The sequence below is a fragment of the Ranitomeya imitator genome, chromosome 8 (assembly GCF_032444005.1).
Source record: "Ranitomeya imitator isolate aRanImi1 chromosome 8, aRanImi1.pri, whole genome shotgun sequence".
Classification (NCBI taxonomy): Eukaryota; Metazoa; Chordata; class Amphibia; order Anura; family Dendrobatidae; genus Ranitomeya; species Ranitomeya imitator.
In genome coordinates this window covers 1726599-1753288 of record NC_091289.1, presented here as the reverse complement: position 1 = coordinate 1753288, position 26690 = coordinate 1726599, and the positions used below count along the sequence as shown (strand labels likewise).

At 51.0% G+C, this 26690-nt stretch overlaps 1 protein-coding gene across 5 annotated transcripts in view; it reads right to left on the bottom strand.

The window, feature by feature from the left end:
* RNF123 (ring finger protein 123) overlaps positions 1–26690 on the bottom strand; it is a 106167-nt gene that overhangs the window by 50395 nt on the left and 29082 nt on the right. For 4 of the 5 annotated variants that reach the window (XM_069735978.1, XM_069735979.1, XM_069735981.1 and 1 more), the window contains 15 exons: positions 20549–20646; positions 20420–20474; positions 8467–8552; positions 7819–7905; positions 7674–7741; positions 7480–7605; positions 6280–6394; positions 5121–5225; positions 4928–5053; positions 4772–4864; positions 4445–4518; positions 3787–3904; positions 1091–1190; positions 620–681; positions 453–524 (listed from right to left, as the gene is read on the bottom strand). In XM_069735978.1, coding sequence (XP_069592079.1) covers positions 453–524; positions 620–681; positions 1091–1190; positions 3787–3904; positions 4445–4518; positions 4772–4864; positions 4928–5053; positions 5121–5225; positions 6280–6394; positions 7480–7605; positions 7674–7741; positions 7819–7905; positions 8467–8552; positions 20420–20474; positions 20549–20646 — 1385 coding nt within the window. The remainder of the gene's footprint in view (positions 1–452; positions 525–619; positions 682–1090; positions 1191–3786; positions 3905–4444; positions 4519–4771; positions 4865–4927; positions 5054–5120; positions 5226–6279; positions 6395–7479; positions 7606–7673; positions 7742–7818; positions 7906–8466; positions 8553–20419; positions 20475–20548; positions 20647–26690) is intronic. The other variant, XM_069735982.1, reaches the window with a different exon arrangement.

Genomic DNA, 26690 nt, shown 5'->3' with positions numbered 1-26690 from the left:
CCGCCTGAGTGGGAGTAGTTATATTTCCCTTGCTGCAGCGTGCCCAATAGCCAGTACATAGCAGGCAGCCTTTCTGGCGACTAATTACCCTAGGTGCAGTACCCTGACTGACCTGAGGGTACGGGGGGCGCCAGAGAGCTGCAAGTTCCAAACAGGAACTGAGAAGTGGGATATAGATAAATCCCCTTCAGAAAGAACCAGGGGCAACCAAACAACCCCGGCTCATGACAAATTGGTGTGAGTGGTGGGCATGATAAAGATAACCTCCCTGTGAACCATGACATAGCCGCCCCCTCTCCGTGATGACGGACAGACAGAGACCGCCGCCCCCACCCCGTGATGACGGACAGACAGAAGAGACTGCCTCCCCCACCCCGTGATGACGGACAGACAGAAGAGACCGCCGCCCCCACCCCATGATGACAGACAGAAGAGACCTCTGCGGCGCTCACCCCACGGTTACTTGCGTTCTCCTGGAGAAACTTCCTGAACTTGTTGAGGAAAATATAACGAGAAGCTTCACCCTGCGGAGAGACCCCCAGTGTCAGAGGTGTGGAGAGGGGGCGCAGATAATGGGGGCCGAGCAGCTCTGCTCTCTTGACGCCCCGGTTGCACTTACTGCGCCTTTGTCCTTGTTGTTCAGCAGAAGTCTCAGGATCTGAACCTGCAGCTCCTCCACCACTGAAAGAGAGGACAGACATCAGAGTCTGCGGAGGTACAGACAGGTGGCCCCTGGGACAGAAGAAGGGCCCCCGGGACAGAAAGGGTCCACGGGACAGAAGGAGGGCCCACGGTACAGAGGGAGGGCCCCCCGGGACAGAGGCAGCCCCCGGGACAGAAGGAGGGCCCCCGGGACAGACAGGCAGCTCCCGGGACAGACAGGTGGCCCCCAGGACAGACAGGGGCCCCCAGGACAGAGGGAGGTACCCCAGGACAGAAGGAGGGCCCCCGGGACAGACAGGCGGCCCCTGGGACAGAGGGAGGACCCCCGGGACACAGGGAGGCCCCCAGGACAGAGGGAGGGCCCCCGGGACAGAGGAAGGGCCCCTGGAAAAGACGGGCGGCCCGGACATCCTTCCACCTCAGGTACCTTCAATGCGCTTCTTCAACCGGGTGCAGCCCCTCTCGTATGCCCTCCTCCGCAGCCGCTCCTCGCCGCTCTCCTCTGTCGGCTCCTTAATTTCTTTTCCCTTAAAAAAAATAAACAGAATTTCTATAAATGAAGACTGTGCTGTGAATAAAGGCCGCGGTGCTGTGAATAGAGGCCGCGGTGCTGTGATTAGAAGCCGCAGTGCTGTGAATACAGGCAGCTGTGCTGTGATTAGAGGCAGCGGTGCTGCGATTAGAGTCCACGGTGCTGCGATTAGAGGCTGCGGTGCTGCGATTAGAGGCGGCGGCGCAGTTATTAGTGGCCGCGGTGCGAGTCGGGGGCCAGTCCACATAAATATTAAGTGAGTTGCGCTCATTTCTTGCAGGATGTGAACACAAGTTTATTACTGGTAATCCGGATGTCACGATAATGTAACAATGTCATAATGTGAGATAAGTTCTAGAAGGTACATGGCACAGAGACACACGCTGCGGGCCATTCCAACCCCCCTCTTCTCTCTCTGCCTGCTTGTATGTGTGTAACTTAAAACCTCCACTAGAATCACTAAAGTTTTATGATTCAACCCTGCAAATACCAGACTGTGAAAACTACTCATCCCTCCTCCCATCTAGTACTAGTTGGAACTGGTGTGAAAGCCCTGAGCTTCTTTGTTCGATTAAACTTTGGGCTAGACAGATATAAATTATATATTCCGGATGTCCATCGGTAGACCTATCACACACTGAAAGCGTGAGCAGCTAAACGCAATGAGTGCAAAGTGCGGATTTCTCAGTAAGCGTTTCAGGTAATTGCTTCATATTTACACTTAAAAGAATGCCCCTGACGTGGGGAACATCATGAGCAGCGAGATATGTGTAAAAAATGGTTTTCACATTCCGAGAAAAGAGGAGTGCATGTCATAACTCAGCCCACTTAGTGATGTCACGATAAGAGGGCATATCTTACGCCTGCTGAGTTGTAAGTTAGTCTTCTGCCCGGGGTCTTGGTGCTGTGCAGATGTATAATGCATCTGGATATATGGAAGTCCTTTCTCCTCCATAGCACACGGCCAGTCACAAGCTGAAATGATCTGAACGCTATGTAAGTGTCTTTTCAATGTTAATCCTATTTTATTTGTAATTTGTAATGTACACATGATTTTGTCTTCTTTATAATATATTTTATACTTTGTAAACACTGCCTTCCTTTTTTTGGAGTAAAATATATAATTTACTAGCTTGTCTCTCATGCTCTATAAACGAACTGTCGCTTCCTCTGAAGTGAATTACGCTGATTTGGGTTGGCTCCGGACCCATTAACCCTTGTGGAATTTGAGCTGGTGGCAGCATACCTTTGTTCGGTGCTATTGGGAATCTTTGTAGTGACGGCGGCATTGATAATTATTGTTCCTGCATGTGTGGGAGTAGTTATATCGCCCTCGCTGCAGAGTGCCCAATAGCCAGTACGTAGCAGGCAGCCTTTCTGGCGACTAAGTACCCTGGGTGCAGTACCTAATCTGACCTGAGGGTAAGGGGGCGCCAGAGAGCTGCAAGTTCCAAAATGGAACAGGGAAGTGGGATATAGATAAATCCCCTTCAGAAGGAACCAGGGGCGACCAAACAACCCCGTTTCATGACAAATTGGTGTGGTGAGTGGGGACGATAAAGATATCCTCCCCGGGATCCCTGACCTATTGGTGGGATCCGTGACATATTGTTTGCAGCACGGTGTGAACCGTGACACCGGACCTCCGTCAGAACTGATTGGCGCAGCACAGGAGCTGTTATGATCTGGTGGCCTAGGAGCAGCATGAGACGTACTCTGGAGAAGGTGGTCCCTGTACTGACCGCAAACCCTGAACTTAGTACCGCAACTAGAAGTAGCCGTGGGGGGTACCTAACACTCCCTAGACCCCTCGGCACAGCCTAAGAGCTAACTACCCCTAAAGACAGAAACAGGAAACCTATCTTGCCTCAGAGAAAATCCCCAAAGGATAGATAGCCCCCCACAAATATTGACTGTGAGAGGAGAGGGAAATAACATACGCAGATATGAAATCAGGATTTAGCATAGGAGGCCATACTAGCTAAAAAGAAAGAATAGAACAGAGTACTATGCGGTCAGTATAAAAACACTAGAAAATATCCACCACAGAAGATACGAATCACCACATCTGACTAAAGACATGGGGGTATATCTGCATCTCCAGAGAAATAGCTAGGCTGCAAAAAATCCTTCACAGACAAAACTGGACAAGACAAAAACATGAAAATGCACAGAACTATAAGGCCCACAGCAGGTGGACAGCAAAAACAAAGCCAGGACTAATCTTTGTAGAAAAACACAGCAAACTGGAGAGACCAGCAGGGAAGTGAATCCTTCAAGAACAATGGACAACTGGCACTGACTAAAGGATCCTGCAAAGCTATATACCCCAGTCAGTCCTGCAATTAGTAGATATAAAATATAATGCACGTCACTCCAGGCACAACTGCATTACCCTCTACAACCACCGGAGGGAGCCCAAAAGCTGAATTCACAACAAGGAGCCGCGCATCCTCGTCTCTGTGGGGCTCTTGTGTTCACTTCCTGCAAGAAACGAGTGCAGTTTCTCTAGCTATAAATGAACGCAGTCACGAACATTCGGGAAAATGGCACAAAAGCAGCGGATGTGGCCCCGCAGCGCCTCCTCTCACCTCCTTGTTGAAGCGCTGGGGCCACCAGGTGGTGGGGATGAGCTCCTGCAGTCCGGCCTCCTCCACTCGCAGGGGGCTCTTTATGAAGAAGAAGACGACCGATCGCAGGACGTCAAATCTGTGAATCCCGCTAAGGACGAACCGAGATGGTGGACAGCGGAGAAAACACAGAGCCCCCCGGCTCACAGAGATCCCACCCTGCCCCGGCTCTCACACAGACACCACCATGCCCCAGGTCCCGGCTCACAGAGAGCCCACCCTGCCCCGGATCTCACACACAGAGACCCCCCTGCCCCGGATCTCAAACAGAGACCACCCTGCCCCAGGCCCCCGGCTCAAAGAGAGCCCACCCTGTCCCGGGCCCCCGGGACACACACAGAGACCACCATGTCCCGGGCCCTCAGCTTACACACAACCCACCCTGTCCCGGGCCCCCGGCACACACACAGAGCCCACCCTGTCCTTGGCCCCTGGCACACACACAGAACCCACCCTGCAACGGGCCCCCGGCTCACAGAGAGCACACCCTGTCCCGGGCCCCCGGCTCACACACACAGAGCCCACCATGTCCCGGGCCCTCAGCTTACACACAGCCCACCATGTCCCTGGCCCCCGGCTCACACACACAGAGCCCACCCTGCCCCGGGCCCCTGGATACAGCACGTTGCTGAGAAGGTACTTGCGGGACTTCTCGTGGCGCAGGATGGCGATGGTCAGACGCAGGTAGTGGATCTGTGGGTGCAGAGCGCTGGTTACCTCCATGACAGCACAAGATATGAGTGGACCCCAAAATCCCTAATTCACCACACCGTAGGCAGCCCCCTCCCCGGCTGTCCAAGGCCGGGAGCCCCAGCCACTGGCTCAGTGATCAGCTGCAGCGGTGATGTGTACTGCCAATGTGATGTGACCGCTGCAGCCAAAACAGCAAGACTTTCCAGTGATTGGGGCCCATATTCACCTGTGGCCCCTCATGTCAGGGACGTACCTGCAGCCCCAAGTCGGGCACTATAGGGGAGAAGCGATAGGCGCGGAGCAGAGACATCATCAGTTGCTTCAGAAACTCCTGGATTTCATAGTCCTGCAGAACACAAGGGGTTAATGAGCGCTCCCTGCCCTCCCACCACTAGAGGGCACCACCCACCTCCATCAGCAGCCACATGAGGTCCAGGAGGTGCTGGATAAGGGGGTGCTCGCCCACCGCGCCGCCGCCCTCCAGGATCCCCAGGAGGAAGCTCATCAGGACGTCCTCCACCAGATACACCTTACACTGCGGAGAGAGGGGGTCAGCGGGGGCCACAGAAAAAGGGCCACGACGATGCCCCCGCTACACTTACCATCAACGGAGCAAAGTGGTTAAATATGTGCGCCAGTGTGATGAGGGCGGTGGGCTCCCCCTGCAGCTGCCACATAGCGGGGTCCGCGTCCACCAGCCGCCCCTCCTGCCAAGAAAATGGTATTAGATGAGACCCTAGGGAGCACTCCAAGGGCAGCAGAGTACCAGGGTCAGGGCGGAGCGGGACGGCGGGGTCAATCAGGGCGGAGAGGGATGGGGGGGTCAATCAGGGCATAGGGACGGGGGGGGGGGGGGTCAATCAGGGTGGAGAGGGACGGGGGGGGGGTCAATCAGGGCGGAGCGGGACGGCGGGGTCAATCATGGCGGAGAGAGACGGGGGGGTCAATCAGGGCGAAGAGGGATGGGGGGTCAATCAGGGCGGAGAGGGACGGGGGGGTCAATCAGGGTGGAGAGGGATGGGGGGGTCAGGGTGGAGAGGGATGGGAGGAGGGGTCAGAGCGGAGAGGGACGGGGGTCAGGGCAGATAGGGACGGGGGGTCAGGGCGGAGAGGGATGGGGGGTCAATCAGGGCGGAGAGGAACGGGAGGGGGTCAGTCAGGGTGGAGAGGGATGGGGGGGTCAGGGTGGAGAGGGACGGCGGGGTCAATCAGGGCGGAGAGGGATGGGGGGGTCAATCAGGGCGGAGAGGGACGGGGGGGTCAGGGCGGAGAGGGATGGGAGGAGGGGTCAGAGCGGAGAGGGACGGGGGTCAGAGCGGAGAAGGATGGAGGAGTCAGGGTGGAGAGGGACAGGGGGTCAGGGCGGAGAGGGATGGAGGAGTTAGGGTGGAGAGGGACAGGGGGTAAGGACGGTGAGGGATGGGGGGTCAGAACGGAGAGGGACGGAGGAGTCAGGGCGGAGAGGGACAGGGGGTCAGGGCGGAGAGGGATGGAGGAGTTAGGGTGGAGAGGGACAGGGGGTCAGGGCGGAGAGGGATGGAGGAGTTAGGGTGGAGAGGGACAGGGGGTCAGGGCGGAGAGGGATGGAGGAGTTAGGGTGGAGAGGGATAGGGGGTAAGGACGGTGAGGGATGGGGGGTCAGAACGGAGAGGGACGGAGGAGTCAGGGCGGAGAGGGACAGGGGGTCAGGGCGGAGACGGATGGGGGGTTCAGATAGGAGAGGAACGGGGGGGTCGGCGCAGATTGACGGGGGTCACTTACTTGCATGTCGATACCAGTGCTCAGAACATTATTGAGATATCCCAGCAACCTCTGAGCCTTCAGGAGATCGATGGCAGGGGGATCCTGCAGGGGGCGGTAGCCATCCACAGGATACGTGAGGAGGAATGAAGGAAGAATGGCAGAAATTACAGGGCCGGCGTCCTGCCCCAAGAATAAAGCCCAATCACTGCAATGTTCTACTGCGTCCAGTACACCTGGGGCATCAAATGCCTTCACAATTTAGACAATCTGCTGTCAGTAAGAAGCGCTCTCATTCTCTCTCTCCCTTATTCTCCCTCATTCATTTCCTCTTTCTCTCCCTCATTCATTTCCTCATTCTCTCTCTCATTCTATCCCCCTCATTCTCTTTCATTCTTCCCCTCATGCTCTCTCCCCCTCATTCTCTCTTTCATTCTTCCCCTCATTCTCTCTCCCCCTCATTCTCTCTTTCATTCTCTCTCCCCCTCATTCTCTCTTTCATTCTTCCCCTCATTCTCTCTCCCCCTCATTCTCTCTTTCATTCTCTCTCCCCCTCATTCTCTCTTTCATTCTCTCCCTCATTCTCTCTCCCCCTCATTCTCTCTTTCATTCTCTCCCTCATTCTCTCGCCCCCTCATTCTCTCTTTCATTCTCTCCCTCATTCTCTCTCCCCCTCATTCTCTCTTTCATTCTCTCCCTCATTCTCTCTCCCCCTCATTCTCTCTTTCATTCTCTCCCTCATTCTCTCTCCCCCTCATTCTCTTTCATTCTCTCCCTCATTCTCTCGCCCCCTCATTCTCTCTTTCATTCTCTCCCTCATTCTCTCTCCCCCTCATTCTCTCTCCCCCTCATTCTCTTTCATTCTCTCCCTCATTCTCTCTCCCCCTCATTCTCTTCCTCATACTCTCTTTTATTCTTCCCCTCATTCTCTCTCCCCCTCATTCTCTCCCTCATTCTCTCTCCCCCTCATTCTCTCTTTCATTCTTCCCCTCATTCTCTCTCCCCCTCATTCTCTCTTTCATTCTCTCCGTCATTCTCTCTCCCCCTCATTCTCGCTGTCTCCCTCATACTCTCTCTCTCTAACCTAATGCTTCTCACAGCTGAGGGCTTGTTACAGTGCATTAGGGCAGACGATCCTCTGTCAGGCAGACACTGCAGCAGCTCTCACTCCTACCGCACTGACACACTGTAACGCTGCCGCCGCTGTGCAGGGAAGGATATCGAAGGGGCCGGGAGCCAAAGTTAAACGCCACTGACTCCTTGAAGGAGAGGCTGATCGCGGGGAAATACGCCATGCCGGCCCCCCGGGAGATGTCGCTGAAGGCGGTGCCTAGACTCACACCGTTCCTGCAGAAGAAGAGGGCGATGAGAGGGGTGCAACAGTTAGTGGGGGTCTCACCAGAGAGGGGTCTTACAGGCAGAAAGAGATGCATCCCTCATCCAGGTCAATGAGGCAGCTGACGATGTCCCCGGCAGCCCAGGACTAGGAGGAAGCAGACAGAGGTCACACAAGGGTCTGGTGCGTCCATGGAGCCCCCTACAACTCCGCCAAGCACTCACCTTCCCGTAGTTAGTGGTGGTCACGTTCCATTTACGTACCCTGTTCCCGTCATAGGCGTAAGAATCCGGAGTGTCCCCAACCCCCTCCTGTGTGAGGAGAGATTGGGCATGGTCACCGGCTGCCCCCAGCAGCCATAAACCTGCAGCCATCCCCCCGGCTGCCATCAACCCTACGCCATCCTCCCCCCGCCGCTATCAACCAGACGCCATTCCCCTGGCCGCCATCAACCCGCCGCCATCATCAACCCCCCACCATCCCCCCCAGCAGCCATGAACCTGCAGTCATCCCCCCGGCCGCCATCAACCCGATGCCAACCCCCCCGGCCGACAGCAACCCCCCACCATCCCCCCAGCCGCCATAAACTTGCAGCCATTCCCCCGGCCGCCATCAACCTGGCAGCCATCAACACCCCACCATCCCCCCAGCCGCCATAAACCTGCAGCCATCTCCCCAAGCTGCCATCAACCTGATGGCATCCTCCTGCCGCTATCCCCCCGGCCGCCATTCCCACGGCAGCCATCAACCACCCACCATCCCCCCCGGCCGCCATCCCCCCAGTTGTCATCAACCTGCCAGCTTTCCCTCAGCCGCCATCCCCCCTGTAGTCATCAACTCGGCAGCCATTCCCCCGCGGCTCAGGGACTCACCTCCTGGTTGAAGCGGCAGCTGAGCGTGCACCATCCGATCTGCATCAGCCCCTGGGAGGAGATCAGCACCTCGTACAGCCACTGCCCTGCAGGCCGAGGAGACGACAGTGTCAGGTGCCTCTCACCATCTACTCACAGACGAAGGCAACGTGCCGAAACGCGCGTCGGGTGTTGGACGCCATTCCAGGAGACCAGGTAGACTGAATACTGTTCGATAAGCATCCCATTACTCTTTAATCCTCAGGTTTGGGGTTAGAACCATTGTCCTGGTCTAACTATATTTATATGTGGTAACATTGACCTCTACTGTTGACATTTAATATTCATAATAAATTCATAGCCATGAGTCTGACCAGACGTGTCTGACCATCTTTGAAATTCCATCTTTTAAATTACAAATTTTTAATTGCTATGAATTAGACTAGAATTGGACTGGAATTGACTGGAAGGTAAAGGAATAGAAAACTACTATAATGTTTCGGTTTCTTTTCTCTTTTACTCCCATACTACTTTATTTCTTCCTATCTCCTGCAATCCCTCCACCTAGTAAGGAACTAGTCATTTCTTCCTCCATCCTCCCCAGCCATCTCAGCTCCTCCACAGAACTGTTCCTCCACATACAATCCTTTTTCTCCAGACACACACGGCCACATCATGTCCTCTCCTGCTCCCACCTTCTAATGCTCAGTCTGCTGCTCCTCATCGCTGGTGACATATCCCCAAATCCCGGCCCTCCCCAAGTCATCCCCACACTCATTTCTAACCCCCTGCCACGATTCTCCGCACATTTTCCCAACCATGACAACCTCATACCCATTCATCCAGCCCCCACTCCCCCGGTCACCCTACTTGGAGCACTATGGAACGCACGCTCTGTCTGCAATAAACTGTCATTTATCCACAACCTCTTTATCAATAACAAACTCTCCTTCCTCGGCATCACTGAAACCTGGCTCACCCCCTCTGACTCGGCCTCTCCACCTGCACTCTCCTATGGCGGATTCCACCTCTCTCACACCCCTCGCACCACCAACAAACGTGGTGGAGGTGTTGGCTTCCTCCTGTCCGATACCTGTTCCTTCACTCCAATCCCGCTACCACCCTCCGCTAATCTTCCTTCGTTTGAGGTGCACTCTGTCCGCATCTACTCCCCCTCCAACCGGCTGTCATCTACTGCCCCCCAGAACTAGCCATCTCCACCTTTCTCAACCTCTTCACCACCTGGCTACTTCATTTCCTCTCTGTTGACATCCCCACTATCATCATGGGCGACTTCAATATCCCCATTGACACTTCCACCTCAGCCGCCTCTACACTTTTAGCGCTCACTGTCTCCTTTGGTCTCACTCAATGGTCCTCTGGTGCCACTCACAAAGATGGCCACACGCTGGACCTCATCTTCACCCGCCTCTGCTCCCTTACTAATCTCACTAACTCACCCCTCCCCCTGTCTGACCACAACCTACTGACATTCTCTCCCCTCTCCTCTCCTAAATCTCAGACACCTCAATCTACACTCACTCTGAGTCCCTTCTCCCTCTTACAGACATAGCTTCCCTTCATGACACAGACGCTGCTGCCACTTTTTATAACACCACAATAACAGCAACACTCGATTTGGCCGCCCCGCTCATGCACAGCAAAACTCGTAGAATCAACAGGCAGCCCTGGCTGACCAGCCTGACCAAAGAACTGAGACGGGCTTCCAGGATCGCTGAACGGCGATGGAAGCGATCCCGTTCTGCTGAGCACTTCACTGCATACAAGCAGTCCCTCGCCAGCTTCAAGTCCACGCTCACTGCCGCAAAACAAACTTACTTCTCATCTCTCATATCCTCCCTGTCTCACAACCCTTAACAGCTTTTCAACACTTTCAATTCACTACTCCGTCCCCCAGCACCTCCCCCCTCCCCCCTCATTTCAGCTAAATAATTTGCCTCTTTCTTTAAGCAGAAGATAGATAACATCAGACAAAGCTTTGGCCTACAGCCCCCAATGCCCCATCCTCTTGACTTCTCAGCCCTGTTCCAAAGCCAGCTTCTCCACCATGACAGACGATCAGTTCTCCATCCTTCTATCAAGATCACATCTCACCACTTGCACCCTTGACCCGCTCCCATCCCACCTCATCCCCAACCTCTCAAAAGTCTTCATTCCAACCCTAACACAACTCTTCAACCTCTCACTTACAAACGGTGTCTTCCCCTCATGCTTCAAGCATGCCAAGATCACACCCATCCTCAGAAAGCCCTCCTTCGACCCATCCTGTGTCCAGCTATCACCCGATATCTCTTCTCCCTTACGCCTCCAAATTGCTGGAGCAACACGTCCATCGTGAACTGTCCTCCCACCTCTCCTCCTGCTCCCTCTTTGACCAGTTACAATGTGGGTTTCACTCAACTGAAACTGCCCTAACTAAAGTCACCAATGACCTACTAACCAAGAGCAAGCGACACTACTCTGTCCTCCTCTCCTGGACCTGTCTTCTGCCTTTGACACAGTGGACCATTCCTTTCTTCTACAGATTCTCTCATCTCTTGGCATCACAGACTTGGCCCTATCCTGGATCTCGTCATATCTGACAGACCGAACATTCAGTGTCTCCCTCCCCCACACCACCTCCTCACCTTGCCCCTTGTCTGTCCGTGTTCCTCAAGGCTCAGTTCTAGGACCCCTACTCTTCTCCATCTACACCTTCAGCCTGGGACAGCTCATAGAATCCCACAGTATGCAGTACCATCTCTGCGCCGATGACTCGCAGATCTACCTATCCGGACCTGACCTCACCTCCTTACCACAATCCCACACTGTCTGTCTGCTATCCCGGCCTTCTAAAACTGAACATGGACAAAACAGAATTCATCATCTTTCCCCCATCTCACTCTACCCCTCCACCAGACCTATCCATCAATGTCAATGGCTGCTCACTTTCCCCAGTCCCACACGCTCGGTGCCTCGGGGTGATCCTCGACTCTGCCCTCTTTTTCAAGCCACATATCCAAGCCCTTGCCTCCTCCTGCCGTCTCAAACTCAAAAATGTTTCCTGGATCCGCGCATTCCTTGACCGCGACACCGCAAAAACGCTAGTGCACGCCCTTCTCATCTCCCGCCTCGACTACTGCAACCTCCTACTCTCTGGACTCCCCTCTAGCACTCTCGCACCCCTCCAATCCATCCTACACTCTGCTGCCCGACTAATCCACCTGTCCCCCCGCTATTCCCCAGCCTCTCCATTATGCCAAGCCCTTCACTGGCTTCCTATCGCCCAGCGGCTCCAGTTCAAAACCCTCACAATGACATAAAAAGCCATCCACAACCTGTCTACTCCATACATCTGTGACATGGTCTCCCGGTACCTACCTACACGCGACCTCCGATCCTCCCAAGATCTCCTTCTCTGCTCCCCTCTCATCTCTTCTTCCCACAACCGCATCCAAGACTTCTCCCGTGCCTCCCCCATACTCTGGAACTCTCTATCCCAACACATCGGGCTCTTGCCTACCATAGAAACCTTCAAAAAGAACCTGAAGACTCATCTCTTTCGACAAGCCTACAGCCTGCAGTGATCCTCAACCTACTGAACCGCCGCACAGCCAGCTCTACCCTCTCCTAGTGTTTCATCACCCACCCCCTGCAGACTGTGAGCCCTCGCGGGCAGGGTCCTCCCTCCTTATGTACCTGTGTGCCTTGTTATCTGCTCATGTTTAATGTATTTGTCTAGATTTGCCCCATATTCATGTGTAAAGCGCCATGGAATAAATGGCGCTATAAAAATGTATAATAATAATAATAATAATAATATTGCACTTATACACATAAGTATAGTTCTGGTCTAACTATACTCTTATATGGTAACACTGACCTCTACTGACGCTTTTAGTATTGCACGGTTTTCACTTTTTATAGTGTTTGATATTTTGTACTCACACATATTTTGATTTCGTTATATACTGCACTCTTTTTGGACTTAGGTTTGATATTTTGTCATATACACATTAACAAGTCCTTCATCAGTTTTCTACCAATTTTTTTCACTTAATTAGTCCTATATCATTTTTTCACTTTTTGTGCATTATATATATATAGAACTATACACATCTATAAGACAACTATTCATGTCAGTGTATTCCATAATTCATGTCTTACTGGATTTGTTTGCATCGTTAGAGCTATATAGTAATATACAGAATGGATTTTTAATTATTTTATCATACACTAGCTGAAGAGCCCGGCGTTGCCTGGGCATAGTAAATATCTGTGGTTAGTTATAGCACCTCACTTCTCTTATTTTCCCCTCACTCCTCATTCCCCCCTAACCTTGTCATTTCGACCTCACATCTGTCATTTTCCGATCACTCCACTATTTTCCCTCACTCCTCTCATTTTGCACTCACACCTTTTCATTTTCACCTCAGTATATACATGTTTGTAAGGTATGTAGAAACAGATGGACGGCACCACCGCTCTAAATGTTAGAGTGAATCGCTCACCTGCAGTGGAAGTTCAGACTTCAGATCACGGGTGCCTCGGCAAAAATAGTAAACAGTCGATGCGGTAATAGGAAGAGAAGAGCCGGCACTCACCGATCGTCCAGGACAGGTAACTTTATTAAAGTGCGGTAAAAATCTTCACGGCCGGGGGTGCTAAGTAAGGAGAGCGGCCAGCATGACGACGGCCGTTTCGCGCGTGATATGCGCTTCTACGGGTATGCGCGAAACGGCCGTCGTCATGCTGGCCGCTCTCCTTACTTAGCACCCCCGGCCGTGAAGATTTTTACCGCACTTATAATAATAATAATAATAATTTTTATTTATATAGCACCAACATATTCCGCAGCGCTTTACAAATTATAGTGAAAGTTACCTGTCCTGGACGATCGGTGAGTGCCGGCTCTTCTCTTCCTATTACCGCATATACATGTTTGTCATCTACCTTATATATAGTATACACCTGTATGTCATCTCCTGTATATAATATATACCTGTATGTCAACTCCTTCTGTATATAGTATATACCTGTGTGTCATCTCTCCTGTATATAGTATATACCTGTGTGTCATCTCCTCCTGTATATAGTATATACCTGTATGTCATCTTCTCCTGTATATAGTATATATGTGTGTCATCTCCTCCTGTACATAGTATATACCTGTGTGTCATCTCTCCTGTATAGAGTATATACCAGTGTGTCATCTCCTCCTGTATATAGTATATATCTGTGTGTCATCTCCCCTGTTTATAGTATATATCTGTATGTCATCTCCCCTGTATATAGTATATACCGGTGTGTCATCTCCTCCTGTATATAGTATATACCTGTGTGTCATCTCCCCTGTATATAGTATATACCTGTGTGTCATCTCCCCTGTATATAGTATATATCTGTATGTCATCTCCCCTGTATATAGTATATACCTGTATGTCATCTCCCCTGTATATAGTATATACCGGTGTGTCATCTCCTCCTGTATATAGTATATACCTGTGTCATCTCCTCCTGTATATAGTGTATAACTGTGTGTCATCTCCTCCTGTATATAGTATATATCTGTGTGTCATCTCCCCTGTATATAGTATATACCTGTATGTCATCTCCTCCTGTATATAGTATATACCTGTATGTCATCTCCTACTCTATATAGTATATACCTGTGTGTCATCTCCTCCTCTATATAGTATATACCTGTGTGTCATCTCCTCCTGTATATAGTATATACCTGTGTGTCATCTCCTCCTGTATATAGTGTATACCTGTGTGTCATCTCCTCCTGTATATAGTATATACCTGTGTGTCATCTCCTCCTGTATATAGTATATACCTGTGTGTCATCTCCTCCTGTATATAGTGTATACCTGTGTGTCATCTCCTCCTGTATATAGTATATACCTGTGTGTCATCTCCCCTGTATATAGTATATACCTGTGTGTTATCTCCCCTGTATATAGTATATACCTGTGTGTCATCTCTCCTGTATATAGTATATATCTGTGTGTCATCTCCTCCTCTATATAGTATATACCTGTGTGTCATCTCCTCCTGTATATAGTATATACCTGTGTGTCATCTCCTCCTGTATTAGACCTCGTTGACACGTTATTTGCTCAGTATTTTTACCTCAGTATTTGTAAGCTAAATTGGCAGCCTGATAAATCCCCAGCCAACAGGATGCCCTCCCCCCTGGCAGTATATATTAGCTCACACATACACATAATAGACAGGTCATGTGACTGACAGCTGCCGTATTTCCTATATGGTACATTTGTTGCTCTTGTAGTTTGTCTGCTTATTAATCAGATTTTTATTTTTGAAGGATAATACCAGACTTGTGTGTGTTTTAGGGCGAGTTTCATGTGTCAAGTTGTGTGTGTTGGGTGGCGTGGCCTAGCAGGAGATGTGAGAGGTCGCTTGCCGGACCTCTCCCGCTGCCCGAACGGAGATCTATATATACTAGAGGCGCCGCCGAACGCCAATTACCGGTGGAGGAGCTCCTGAGTAACCGGGGAGCGGGGAGAGTCAGCCGTAGTGAGCGGGAGCTGAAGGATGACGCGCAAGAGGCAGAAAGAAGTCGGGGTGGCGGGCTGCACACGCTCCCAAGATGGCGCCGACAGCGCAGTGGAAGAGGCGGCAAAGGCAAGCGCTGCCTATCAGAAACGGCTGGAGATAATTGCAAGGCTGGAGCAATTTGCCAGAACAGAGGACGCAGGATGGATGATGCAGGGATCCGGGGGAGAGGTGACAGGAGAAGCGGTGGACTCAGTGGAGCAGGTGGGTGAGCAGGCTGGGGCACAGATAGAGGTGATGGAGAGTGGATCCCTCATGGCACCCACTATAGTACCAGCTATAAATATTGCTCCACTGGATAAGATGGCTGGGCTGCACAAATGGGGACTGTATGTACTGATGGGGCTGCGGAGCCGACCCTGAGGGATATCTTTTCTGCTATACTATCCTGCAAGACTGCATTGACAACCCTAACTGTCCAGGTGGATGGCCTGAAGGGGGAGGTTTCCTCGTTCCGCTCAGCTATGCATAAAATGGAGGGGAGAGTTGAACTGTTGGAGGAACGTGTAGGGGGTGCGGAAGACCAGATTGCCGAAATGGTAAAAAGGGAGAAAAAATATGTCCAACGCATTTCGGAGTTGGAGCTTAAAACTGACGATCTGGAAAACCGCTCACGTAGAAACAACTTGAGAATTATTGGTGTGCCCGAAAAGGCAGAAGGAAACAACCCCACTGAATTCATTGAGACATGGCTGAAAACTAAGGTTGGAGGGGACAGTCTCACTAAACTATTCGCGGTGGAAAGAGCGCACCGGGTGCCGTCCAGACCTCTGCCCCCTGGATCCGCTCCAAGGACCTTTCTGGCCAAAATCCTGAATTACAAGGACCGAGATATTCTGTTAAGAAGGGCCAGGAATATGGAGGAATTAACCATCGATGGCAATCGAGTATCTATTTACCCTGATTATTCCACAATTGTACAGAAGCTCAGGACGAAGTTCGGAGAGGCTAAAAGACGTCTGCGTGAACTGGGCCTGGCTTATTCTATGCTTTATCCGGCTAAATTACGTGTGATGGCCATGGACAAGGTCCACTTTTTTCAAAACCCTGAGGAAGTGTCACATTGGTTGGATCTGAACGCGAAACGTATCGGAGCTGAAAAGACCCGCTGAGGAGGACCAGGAGTGATTTTTTGGCTAATGTGTTAATTTGGCAGAATTGACTGAGTTGATGGATTCTTGCGATATATTACCAGAGGAATTTGTTATGTAGATCCTATGCGCTATGGTTGTGTTCGGCGGCACAACTGTTTTATATTATGTTTCTAATAGGCGGGGGGGAGGAACGACTGAAGGATAGCGGTGAACTTATTGGTGGTTGGTGTCAGCTTTTGAGTCACTGCTGGGATTGCGATAGTACGTTCCCCTTTCTCATACAGAGAGGGAGTAGGAGTTTATACGTTGATTGTTGCAAGGTTTGCGGGGAAGGAAGTTATTGAGGGAGGGAGAGGTAAGGTCTGGCTTATTTTGCAATAATGAGGGATTGGGGGGGGTTTATTTTCTTGTTAATCAAAAACACGAATGTAATTTGTTATATAAGTGGATATCATTTATTATGCTCAATAAAAATCTATCTGATTTAAAAAAAAAAGTTGTGTGTGTTGAGTTGCGTGTGGGGACATGAGTGTAGCAACTTTTTGTGTGTCGAGTTGCATGTGATAAGTTAGTGTAGCAAGTTGTGTGCAGCAAGTTTTGCGCATGGCGAGTTTTGCGCGTGGCGAGTTTTATGTGTGGTGCCTTTTGAGTATGTGCAAGTATTGTGTGAGGCAACTTTTGCATGTGTTGCAACTTTTGTGCATGTGGCAATTTTTCCGCGTGTGCAAGTTTTGCGTGTGGCGAGTTTTCCATGAGGTGAGTTTTGCACGTGTGGCGAGTTTTGCGTGAGCCTAGTATTGCATCTGGCGAGTTTTGAGCGGCGACTTTTGTGTTTCGACTTTAATGTGGCGAGGTTGGTGTATGTGTGGTGAAATGTGTGCTGAGGGTGGTATATGCGTTCAAGCATGTGGTGATGTGTGGCGCTTTTTGTGTGTGTGTTCATATCCCCGTCTGTGGTGAGTATCCCATGTCGGGGCCCCACCTTAGCAACTGTACGGTATATACTCTTTGGCGCCATCGCTCTCATTCTTTAAGTCCCCCTTGTTCACATCTGGCAGCTGTCAATTTGCCTCCAACACTTTTCCTTTCACTTTTTTCCCATTATGTAGATAGGGGCAAAATTGTTTGGTGAATTGGAAAGCGCGGGGTTAAAATTTCGCCTCACAACATAGCCTATGACGCTCTCGGGGTCCAGACGTGTGACTGTGCAAAATTTTGTGGCTGTAGCTGCGACGGTGCAGATGCCAATCCTGGACATACATACACACACACACACACACACACACACACATACACACATACACACACACACACATTCAGCTTTACATATTAGATATGTGTGTTCTTTTGATCTCATTGTTTTTAATGTTACTTACTAATAAAAATTATGTTTATGATATACAGTGGACTTTTTTGTCGGTCTTTTTTCCTTGAGGTTTTTTTTGCTTGCATTACCAACTGTCCTTTCTGGTTCTACCTCCTAGATATTTTATATATTTGCTGTGTATCTATAATATAACGCTAGGAGCGTCACTCTGTCCGAAGCCTTTACAGACTGCGCAGGCGCAAGCGCCGGCGCAGTCTGGCCCCCACAGAGTGACGCTCCCAGGAGATCGTGGTATGCGTAAACACTGAACGCATACCGCGATCTCCACCGGAGAGTCAGGGACCGCCAAGAGGGTAAGTGTATTCACCTTTCCCTGCTCCAGCGCTGCGTGCGGCTCCGTCTCCCGGCTCCCCTGCTGTGACAGTTCAGAGGGCGCGATGACGCGCTTAATGCGCGCCGGCGCCGCCCTCTGACTTACCAGTCACAGGCAGAGGAGCCGGAGTGTGTCTTCAAGAAAATGGCGCCGGAAAGCGCGGACTGCGCAGGCGCCGATTCCTGCTGCCGGAATCGGCGCCTGCGCAGTCCACGCTTTCCGGCGCCATTTTCTTGAAGACACACCTGCAGTGGAGCCGGACGATAGGTGAGTATGGTATTTTTTTTTTTTATATGGCAGCAGCATACGGGGGCATACACACTGGAGCGTCTTATGGGGGGCATATCATACAATGGTGGCGCAGGATGGGAGCAGCACATGACAGAACAGGGGCAGGATGGCAGCAACACATGACAGAACGGGCGCAGGATGGCAGCAGCACATGACAGAACGGGCGCAGGATGGCAGCAGCACATGACAGAACGGGCCCAGGATGGCAGCAGCACATGACAGAACGGGCGCAGGATGGCAGCAGCACATGACAGAACGGGCCCAGGATGGCAGCAGCACATGACAGAACGGGCCCAGGATGGAAGCAGCACATGACAGAACGGGCCCAGGATGGCAGCAGCACATGACAGAACGGGCGCAGGATGGGAGCAGCACATGACAGGACGGGGATGCAGGATGGAGCAGCACATGACAGAACGGGGACGCAGGATGGGAGCAGCACATGACAGAACGGGCGCAGGATGGGAGCAGCACATGACAGAACAGGGGAGCAGGATGGGAGCAGCACATGACAGAACGGGCGCAGGATGGGAGCAGCACATGACAGGACGGGGATGCAGGATGGAGCAGCACATGACAGAACGGGGACGCAGGATGGGAGCAGCACATGACAGAACGGGCGCAGGATGGGAGCAGCACATGACAGAACAGGGGAGCAGGATGGGAGCAGCACATGACAGAACGGGCGCAGGATGGGAGCAGCACATGACAGGATGGGGATGCAGGATGGAGCAGCACATGACAGGACGTAGGCGCAGGATGGGAGCAGCACATGACAGAACAGGGACGCAGGATGGCAGCAGCACATGACAGAACGGGCCCAGGATGGCAGCAGCACATGACAGAACGGGCGCAGGATGGCAGCAGCACATGACAGAACGGGCCCAGGATGGCAGCAGCACATGACAGAACGGGCCCAGGATGGAAGCAGCACATGACAGAACGGGCCCAGGATGGCAGCAGCACATGACAGAACGGGCGCAGGATGGGAGCAGCACATGACAGGACGGGGATGCAGGATGGAGCAGCACATGACAGAATGGGGACGCAGGATGGGAGCAGCACATGACAAAACAGGGGAGCAGGATGGCAGCAGCACATGACAGAACGGGCGCAGGATGGCAGCAGCACATGACAGAACGGGGACGCAGGATGGCAGCAGCACATGACAGAACGGGCGCAGGATGGGAGCAGCACATGACAGAACAGGGGAGCAGGATGGGAGCAGCACATGACAGAACGGGCGCAGGATGGGAGCAGCACATGACAGGATGGGGATGCAGGATGGAGCAGCACATGACAGGACGTAGGCGCAGGATGGGAGCAGCACATGACAGAACAGGGACGCAGGATGAGAGCAGCACATGACAGAACGGGGGCGCAGGATGGGAGCAGCACATGACAGAACGGGGGCGCAGGATGGGAGCAGCACATGACACAATGGAGGCGCAGGATGGGAGCAGCACATGACAGGATGGGGATGCAGGATGGAGCAGCACATGACAGGACGTAGGCGCAGGATGGGAGCAGCACATGACAGGATGGGGATGCAGGATGGAGCAGCACATGACAGAATGGGGGCGCAGGATGGAGCAGCACATGACAGAATGGGGGCGCAGGATGGAGCAGCACATGACAGGATGGGGGCGCAGGATGGAGCAGCACATGACAGGATGGGGACGCAGGATGGAGCAGCACATGACAGGATGGGGATGCAGGATGGAGCAGCACATGTCAGGATGGGGATGCAGGATGGAGCAGCACATGACAGGATGGGGATGCAGGATGGAGCAGCACATGACAGGATGGGGATGCAGGATGGAGCAGCACATGACAGAATGGGGGCGCAGGATGAAGCAGCACATGACAGAATGGGGGCGCAGGATGGAGCAGCACATGACAGGATGGGGACGCAGGATGGAGCAGCACATGACAGGATGGGGATGCAGGATGGAGCAGCACATGTCAGGATGGGGATGCAGGATGGAGCAGCACATGACAGGATGGGGATGCAGGATGGAGCAGCACATACCAGGATGGAGACCATATACCAATATAAATGCTCACCACCCGGGCGTAGAACGGGTTCAATAGCTAGTATATATATATATATATATATATATATATATATATATATATATATATACACACACAGATATATATTTTTATAAGGCTACTAAATACTTTTCTTCTGGAGGTCTCCCCGATTTGTGTTGTTTATTGACATGCTGGGGACAGTACCACACGTGACAGACACTGCCAGATCACACATCCTTCTCCCCACCCGGCCAGGACCACCGGACTCACCTGTAAACACACAGGTGGTGGCTCTGATGGAGCTGAAATTACTGTGACCAATCACCTGTGGGCAGAAATGAGCGTCAGCGCCGAAGGTCAGCGGAAGAGCGGAGCCAAGGGAGGACCACGACTACTCACCCCCAGGAGATCGTCGTCCACCAGAAGTAAGCCTTCAAAGCCACTGGTGTGATCCAAGACCACCGGAGACGGACCCAGACGCCCGTCCACTACCGGCTCTGAGACCAAGGGAGAAGAGGAGACAACCAATCAGGGAACGAGGAATTGTAAGGCTCCTCCCACTGACAAAAATGGGAAGAGCCCCCTCTAGTGGTGACTGTATATATACACATCTGTATGTGAGGAGTGCCCTCTTGGGAGACTGTGGTGAAATATGTGTGTATATATCTATATGTGTGATAATGTAACACCTGTCCTAAAGGCAAGTCGCACCTAGGTGTTAATAGGTACTTCCTTGGGACTAGTAGAAATTGTGTCTCCATATCTCACCAGGAGGAGGTCTAGCTAGGGCCAAGAAGAAAGGTAACATTTGGCACCTCCTAGGTCTTGGAGGGGAGATGCTAATTGCAGCCTGAGGGTATCTATTCCTGAGAACCTTTTCACAAGTGTCTCAAGAGAAAAATAATATATTCATTAGTAGCGCGGCCGTGGCCAATCAGAAAGCCAGCAATTATGATATTAACCTGAGAGGCCGATCTAGAAACCTGACCTCAGACCAAAGTTATAAATTTAGGCTGCAGACAGAGAATTGTGTTCACATGATGGGGGCAGCCTGAGAAGCTGGTGTGATTCAATCTACATTCATCCTACCCTCAGGGAGCAGGAAGCAACTACCAGTTAGATAATCTCTGTAAGTTTCTCCTCTTTATTTTATACTGTTTTGCATAAGTTGTATGTCTTTTTATTATCATAGTAGAGAACGAAAGCCAGCACTCGACGAATGTGAGTCACGGTGCCAGTGAACGGGGCCTCAAAGTCCCATAAATCGTAGAATAAAGTAATCACTGCACTCGTTTATCGAAAGTTGCTTCATAAAGTGTAAAGTTTATTCACAAGTGAAAGTTCATGTTGAAGCGATAGGCAAAATCATGTTTCGGCCAACCCGTGGCCTTGTTCACAATATCGCTGTGGTGAACCGAAAAAAACAAACAAAAAAGACATAATCAGATAAAATATAAATATACATATGTACAATTGCAAGGGCAGATATACATTTTTACGAATACATGTGAAGAGAGGTTGCCAAGATGAGGTCCATTTGCCAAAATAAAGATACATGTTCAATTCGACCAATAGAGTGAGGGGAGGGTTTATAGACCATAAGGACCTTAGACAAAGAGACGGTGTAACGGGGTCTACCAAGCTGGGGTACCTCTTTCAGTACCACCCCGTGTTTCAGGAGGTCCAATCTGCTTTTGCTAGATTCTGAAAGAAGGACGCTGGCAGAAATTTCTTGATTACATGAGAGCATATAAAAGCTGACTGCTACCCCAGGTATTTCCAGTCTAAGAACCCCCTTTATTTACAGCACACAGAATATATAACACAGATACACAGGGCAGGCCAATAGGAAAACAGCAGGCCAGACCTACATTACAATAGCCGCAGGGGGCCGGAGCCTGCCAATATGTACTGTGGGAATTACAAAGGTGGGGGGAGGTCAGAAAGAGAATATCTTGACCAGGGGCGCAGCCTGTGGACTGATGCATTTCACATGGAAACTATTACACATACATACACTGCATAACATATTCTTGGTTCTGGGGGTTCTGTAACATGGCTCCCCTTTTCAGCGACGCGATCGGCATACACAGTCTGATCCTTAACGGATCGGTTTGGGGATGACCGAAGTTTATGGGGTTGGTATGAGTTCCGTTTGTCGACTTAGTCCATCGGCATTACCGTTTTGTTTGCCGGGTCTGTAGTGGATGGTGAAGTCCAGAGGTTGTAGGGCTAAACTCCACCGCAGTAATCTGGCGTTGTCTCCGGAGACCCGATTAAGCCAGACTAGGGGATTATGGTTCGTTAGGAGGGAAAACTGACGTCCATACAAATATGGTTGTAAATTTTTGAGTTCCCATACTATTGCCAGGCACTCCTTCTCGATGGCCGCATAGCTCACTTTACGGGGCAGTAGTTTCCGACTCAGGTAAGCTACCGGGTGTTCTTGGCCGTCCGGCCCGACTTGGCTCAGTACTGCCCCCAATCCAAACATAGAAGCGTCTGTGTGGACAAGGAAACGTTTAGTTGGATCGGGTGCGGCCAATACAGGGGTATTGGTGAGGGCGTCCTTTAGTTGGCGGAAGGCTTCCTCGCACTCTGGGGTCCAGGTTACCTGGCGGGGTTGGTTCTTACGGGTCAGGACAGTGAGGGGCTTGGCCACGCTGCTGCAATTGGGAACGAATTTGCTGTAATACCCCGCTGTCCCTAGAAATTCCAGGACCTGGGTTTTAGTGCGTGGGGTGGGCCATTTGGCTATGGCCTCAATCTTGGCTGGTTCTGGTCTCTGTTTCCCACTTCCCACCCAATGCCCTAAATACTGAACCTCTGCTTTGCCCACGTGACACTTGTTTGGGTTCAGGGTGATTCCTGCCTTGTGGATCCTGTCTAATATTGTCTCTAGGTGATTTAGATGCTCTTCCCATGTCGCGCTGTAGATGGTGATGTCATCCAGGTAGGCACACGCATAGTCCTGGAGACCATCCAGAAGCCGGTCAGCGAGCCTCTGGAAGGTCGCCGGGCAGTCTTCATCCCGAATGGCATAACTCGAAACTGGAATAAGCCAAACGGGGTGACAAATGCCAACTTGGGAATAGCATGAGGACTAAGGGGAATCTGCCAGTAGCCTTTGCATAGATCGATGGTGGCCAAATACTTTGCCCCTGCCAGCCGGTCTAACATGTCATCCACACACGGCATGGGATACGCATCCGTCACTGTTTTCTCATTGAGCTTACGATAGTCTACACAAAACCGTGTAGTCCCATCCTTCTTGGGCACTAACACTACGGGGGATGCCCAGGGACTATCTGACTCTTCAATGACCCCTAAAAGCAACACCTCTTGTATCTCTTGTCGCATCCCTTCTCGTACAGACTCAGGGACGCGGAAGGGGGGTTGTCGCAGGGGGGTCTGATCCTGGGTCTCAACCTTGTGTTGTGCCAGGTGAGTGTACCCGGGTTTCCCCGAAAACATCCTCTGTCGCTGCCTCAACAACTCCTCCGCCTGCTGTCTCTCCCGGGGACCTAAGTCTTCACCCCAGTGTACCTGGTCCCATGTTTTAGACTGAGTCCTTTCCCCTAAGACATCAGGCAAGGGAAGTCCGGCTAAATCCTCTGCTTCAGGTGCACAGATGGCCACTACCTCTTCAGGGCGCTCCCGATAGGGCTTCAGCATATTCACGTGGAACATGCGGATAACCCTGGGGTCGTCACAATCGGCGACATTATAGGTGGTGTCGGCTACTTTCCCCACTACCTGGTAGGACCCCTGCTATGCAGCTTGGAACTTGTTCTGCCTAGTGGGCTCTAACACCAGGACCTTCTGCCCTATTTCCAAGGTGCGCTCTCTGGCCCTCCTATCGTACCATACGCGCTGGCGCCGCTGGGCCACCTGCATGTTCCCACGTACAGCCTGGGTCAGCTCCTGTAGGCGGTCCCGGAATTCCAGCACATAGGGTACAATAGGTACCCCTTCTATGAGGCCCTCCCCTTCCCAGTGTTCTAGCACTAAGTCTAGGGGTCCCCTTACCCGTCTCCCGTATACCAGTTCGAATGGGGAGATGTTGTGAATTCCGCTCTTGGGCTCCCTCCGGTGGTTGTAAGTGGCACTTTTGTGAGTTCTGCTCTTGGGCTCCCTCTTGTGGTTTCTAGTGGTATGGCTGCTCCTTGGAGTTAGCTGTCATCAGCTGCCTCCACTTATCGTCTCTTCTGCTCCGCTATTTAAGTCTGGCTATTTCTTCAGCCTGTGCCACTTGTCAATGTTTCCTGGCTGGATTCACATCTCTGCTTGGATTCTCCTGGTTTCCTGACAAGTTCTGCAAAGATAAGTTCTGGCTTTGCTCATTTCAGTCCACATGTTGTGGACTTATTGTTCTGTGCATTCTACATTTGTCCAGCTTGTCAGTATGGATTTTCTCTGTTAGCTGGAAGCTCTGGGAAGCAGATTTACCCTCCACACCTTTAGTCAGGTGTGGAGATTTTGTAAACTCTGTGTGGATTGTTTTGTAGTTTTTATACTGACCGCACAGTATCCTTTCCTGTCCTATCTATCAAGCTAGACTGGCCTCCTATGCTAAAATCTGATTTCATTTCTGCGTATGTTATTTTCCCCTCCTCTCACCGTCAATATTTGTGGGGGGCTATCTTTCCTTTGGGGATTTTCTCTGAGGCAAGATAGGTTTCCCGTTTCCATCTATAGGGGAAGTTAGATATTAGGATGTGCCGAGGGGTCTAGGGAGCGTCAGGTACCCCCCACGGCTATTTTTAGTTGCGCTGCTAGGTTCAGGGTCTGCGGTCAGTACAGTTACCACCTCCTTCAGAGCTTGTCTCATGTTGCTCCTAAACCACCAGATCATAACAGTACAAGTGGCCAAAAATGAATTAAATGTATCTCAAAAGAAGGAAAAGAAAGTTCTGAACCATTTTTTTTTTCTGTGCTTTGGTTTGTCTTTTTTTTTTTTTTTCCTCTTGATATCTGGGTGGTTCAGGATTTATGCTTTGGCATGGATGTTCAGGGTTTGTTTTCTCGTGTGGATCAACTTGCTGCAAGAGTACTGAGTATCCAGGACTATGTTGTCCAGACTCCAGTTTAGAGCCTAGAATTCCTACTCCTGATTTGTTTTTTGGGGACAGATCCAAGTTTTTGAACTTTAAAAATAACTGCAAATTGTTTTTTGCTTTGAAACCCCGTTCTTCAGGTGATCCCATTCAGCAGGTGAAAATCATCATATCCTTGCTGCGTGGTGACCCTCAAGACTGGGCTTTTTCTCTTGAAACAGGGGATCCGGCATTATTGAATGTTGATGCATTTTTTCAAGCGCTCGGATTATTGTATGACGAACCTAATTCTGTGGATCATGCAGAAAAAACCCTGTTGGCCCTGTGTCAAGGTCAGGAAGCGGCAGAGTTATACTGCCAGAAATTTAGAAAATGGTCTGTGCTCACTAAATGGAATGAAGAGGCTCTGGCTGCTATTTTCAGAAAAGGTCTTTCTGAAGCCCTTAAAGATGTTATGGTGGGCTTTCCTACGCCTGCCGGTTTGAGCGAATCTATGTCTCTAGCCATTCAGATTGATCGGCGTCTGCGCGAGCGCAAAGCTGTGCACCATACGGCAGTATCCTCTGAGCAAAGTCCTGAACCTATGCAATGTGATAGGATTTTGACTAGAATAGAACGGCAGGAATTCAGACGTCAGAATAGGCTGTGTTTTTACTGTGGTGATTCGGCTCATGTTATCTCTGATTGCCCTAAACGTACTAAGAGAGTCGCTAGATCTGTTACCATTAGTACTATACAGCCTAAATTTCTCTTATCTGTGACCCTGATTTGCTCATTGTCGTCCTTTTCTGTCATGGCATTTGTGGATTCAGGCGCTGCCCTGAACTTAATGGACTTAGAATTCGCCAGGCGCTGTGGTTTTTCCTTGCAGCCTTTGCAGAGCCCTATTCCTTTGAGGGGCATTGATGCTACACCATTAGCCAAGGATAAACCTCAGTACTGGACACAGATGACTATGTACATGGCTCCTGCACATCAGGAAGATTGCCGTTTTCTGGTGTTGCATAACCTGCATGATGTTGTTGTACTGGGATTTCCATGGTTACAGGAACATAATCCGGTGCTGGATTGGAAAACTATGTCTGTGACTAGTTGGGGTTGTCAAGGGGTACATAGTGACGTTCCTTTGATGTCAATTTCCTCTTCACCTTCTTCTGAGGTCCCTGAGTTTTTGTCGGATTTCCAGGATGTATTTGATGAGCCCAAGTCCAGTTCCCTTCCTCCACACAGGGACTGTGATTGTGCTATTAACTTGATTCCTGGTTGTAAGTTCCCTAAGGGCCGACTTTCCAATCTGTCTGTGCCAGAGCATGCCGCCATGCGGAGCTATGTTAAGGAATCTTTGGAGAAGGGGCATATTCGGCCGTCTTCGTCACCATTGGGAGCTGGTTTCTTTTTTGTTGCTAAGAAGGATGGCTCCTTGAGACCCTGTATTGATTATCATCTTCTTAATAAGATCACGGTCAAATTCCAATACCCCTTGC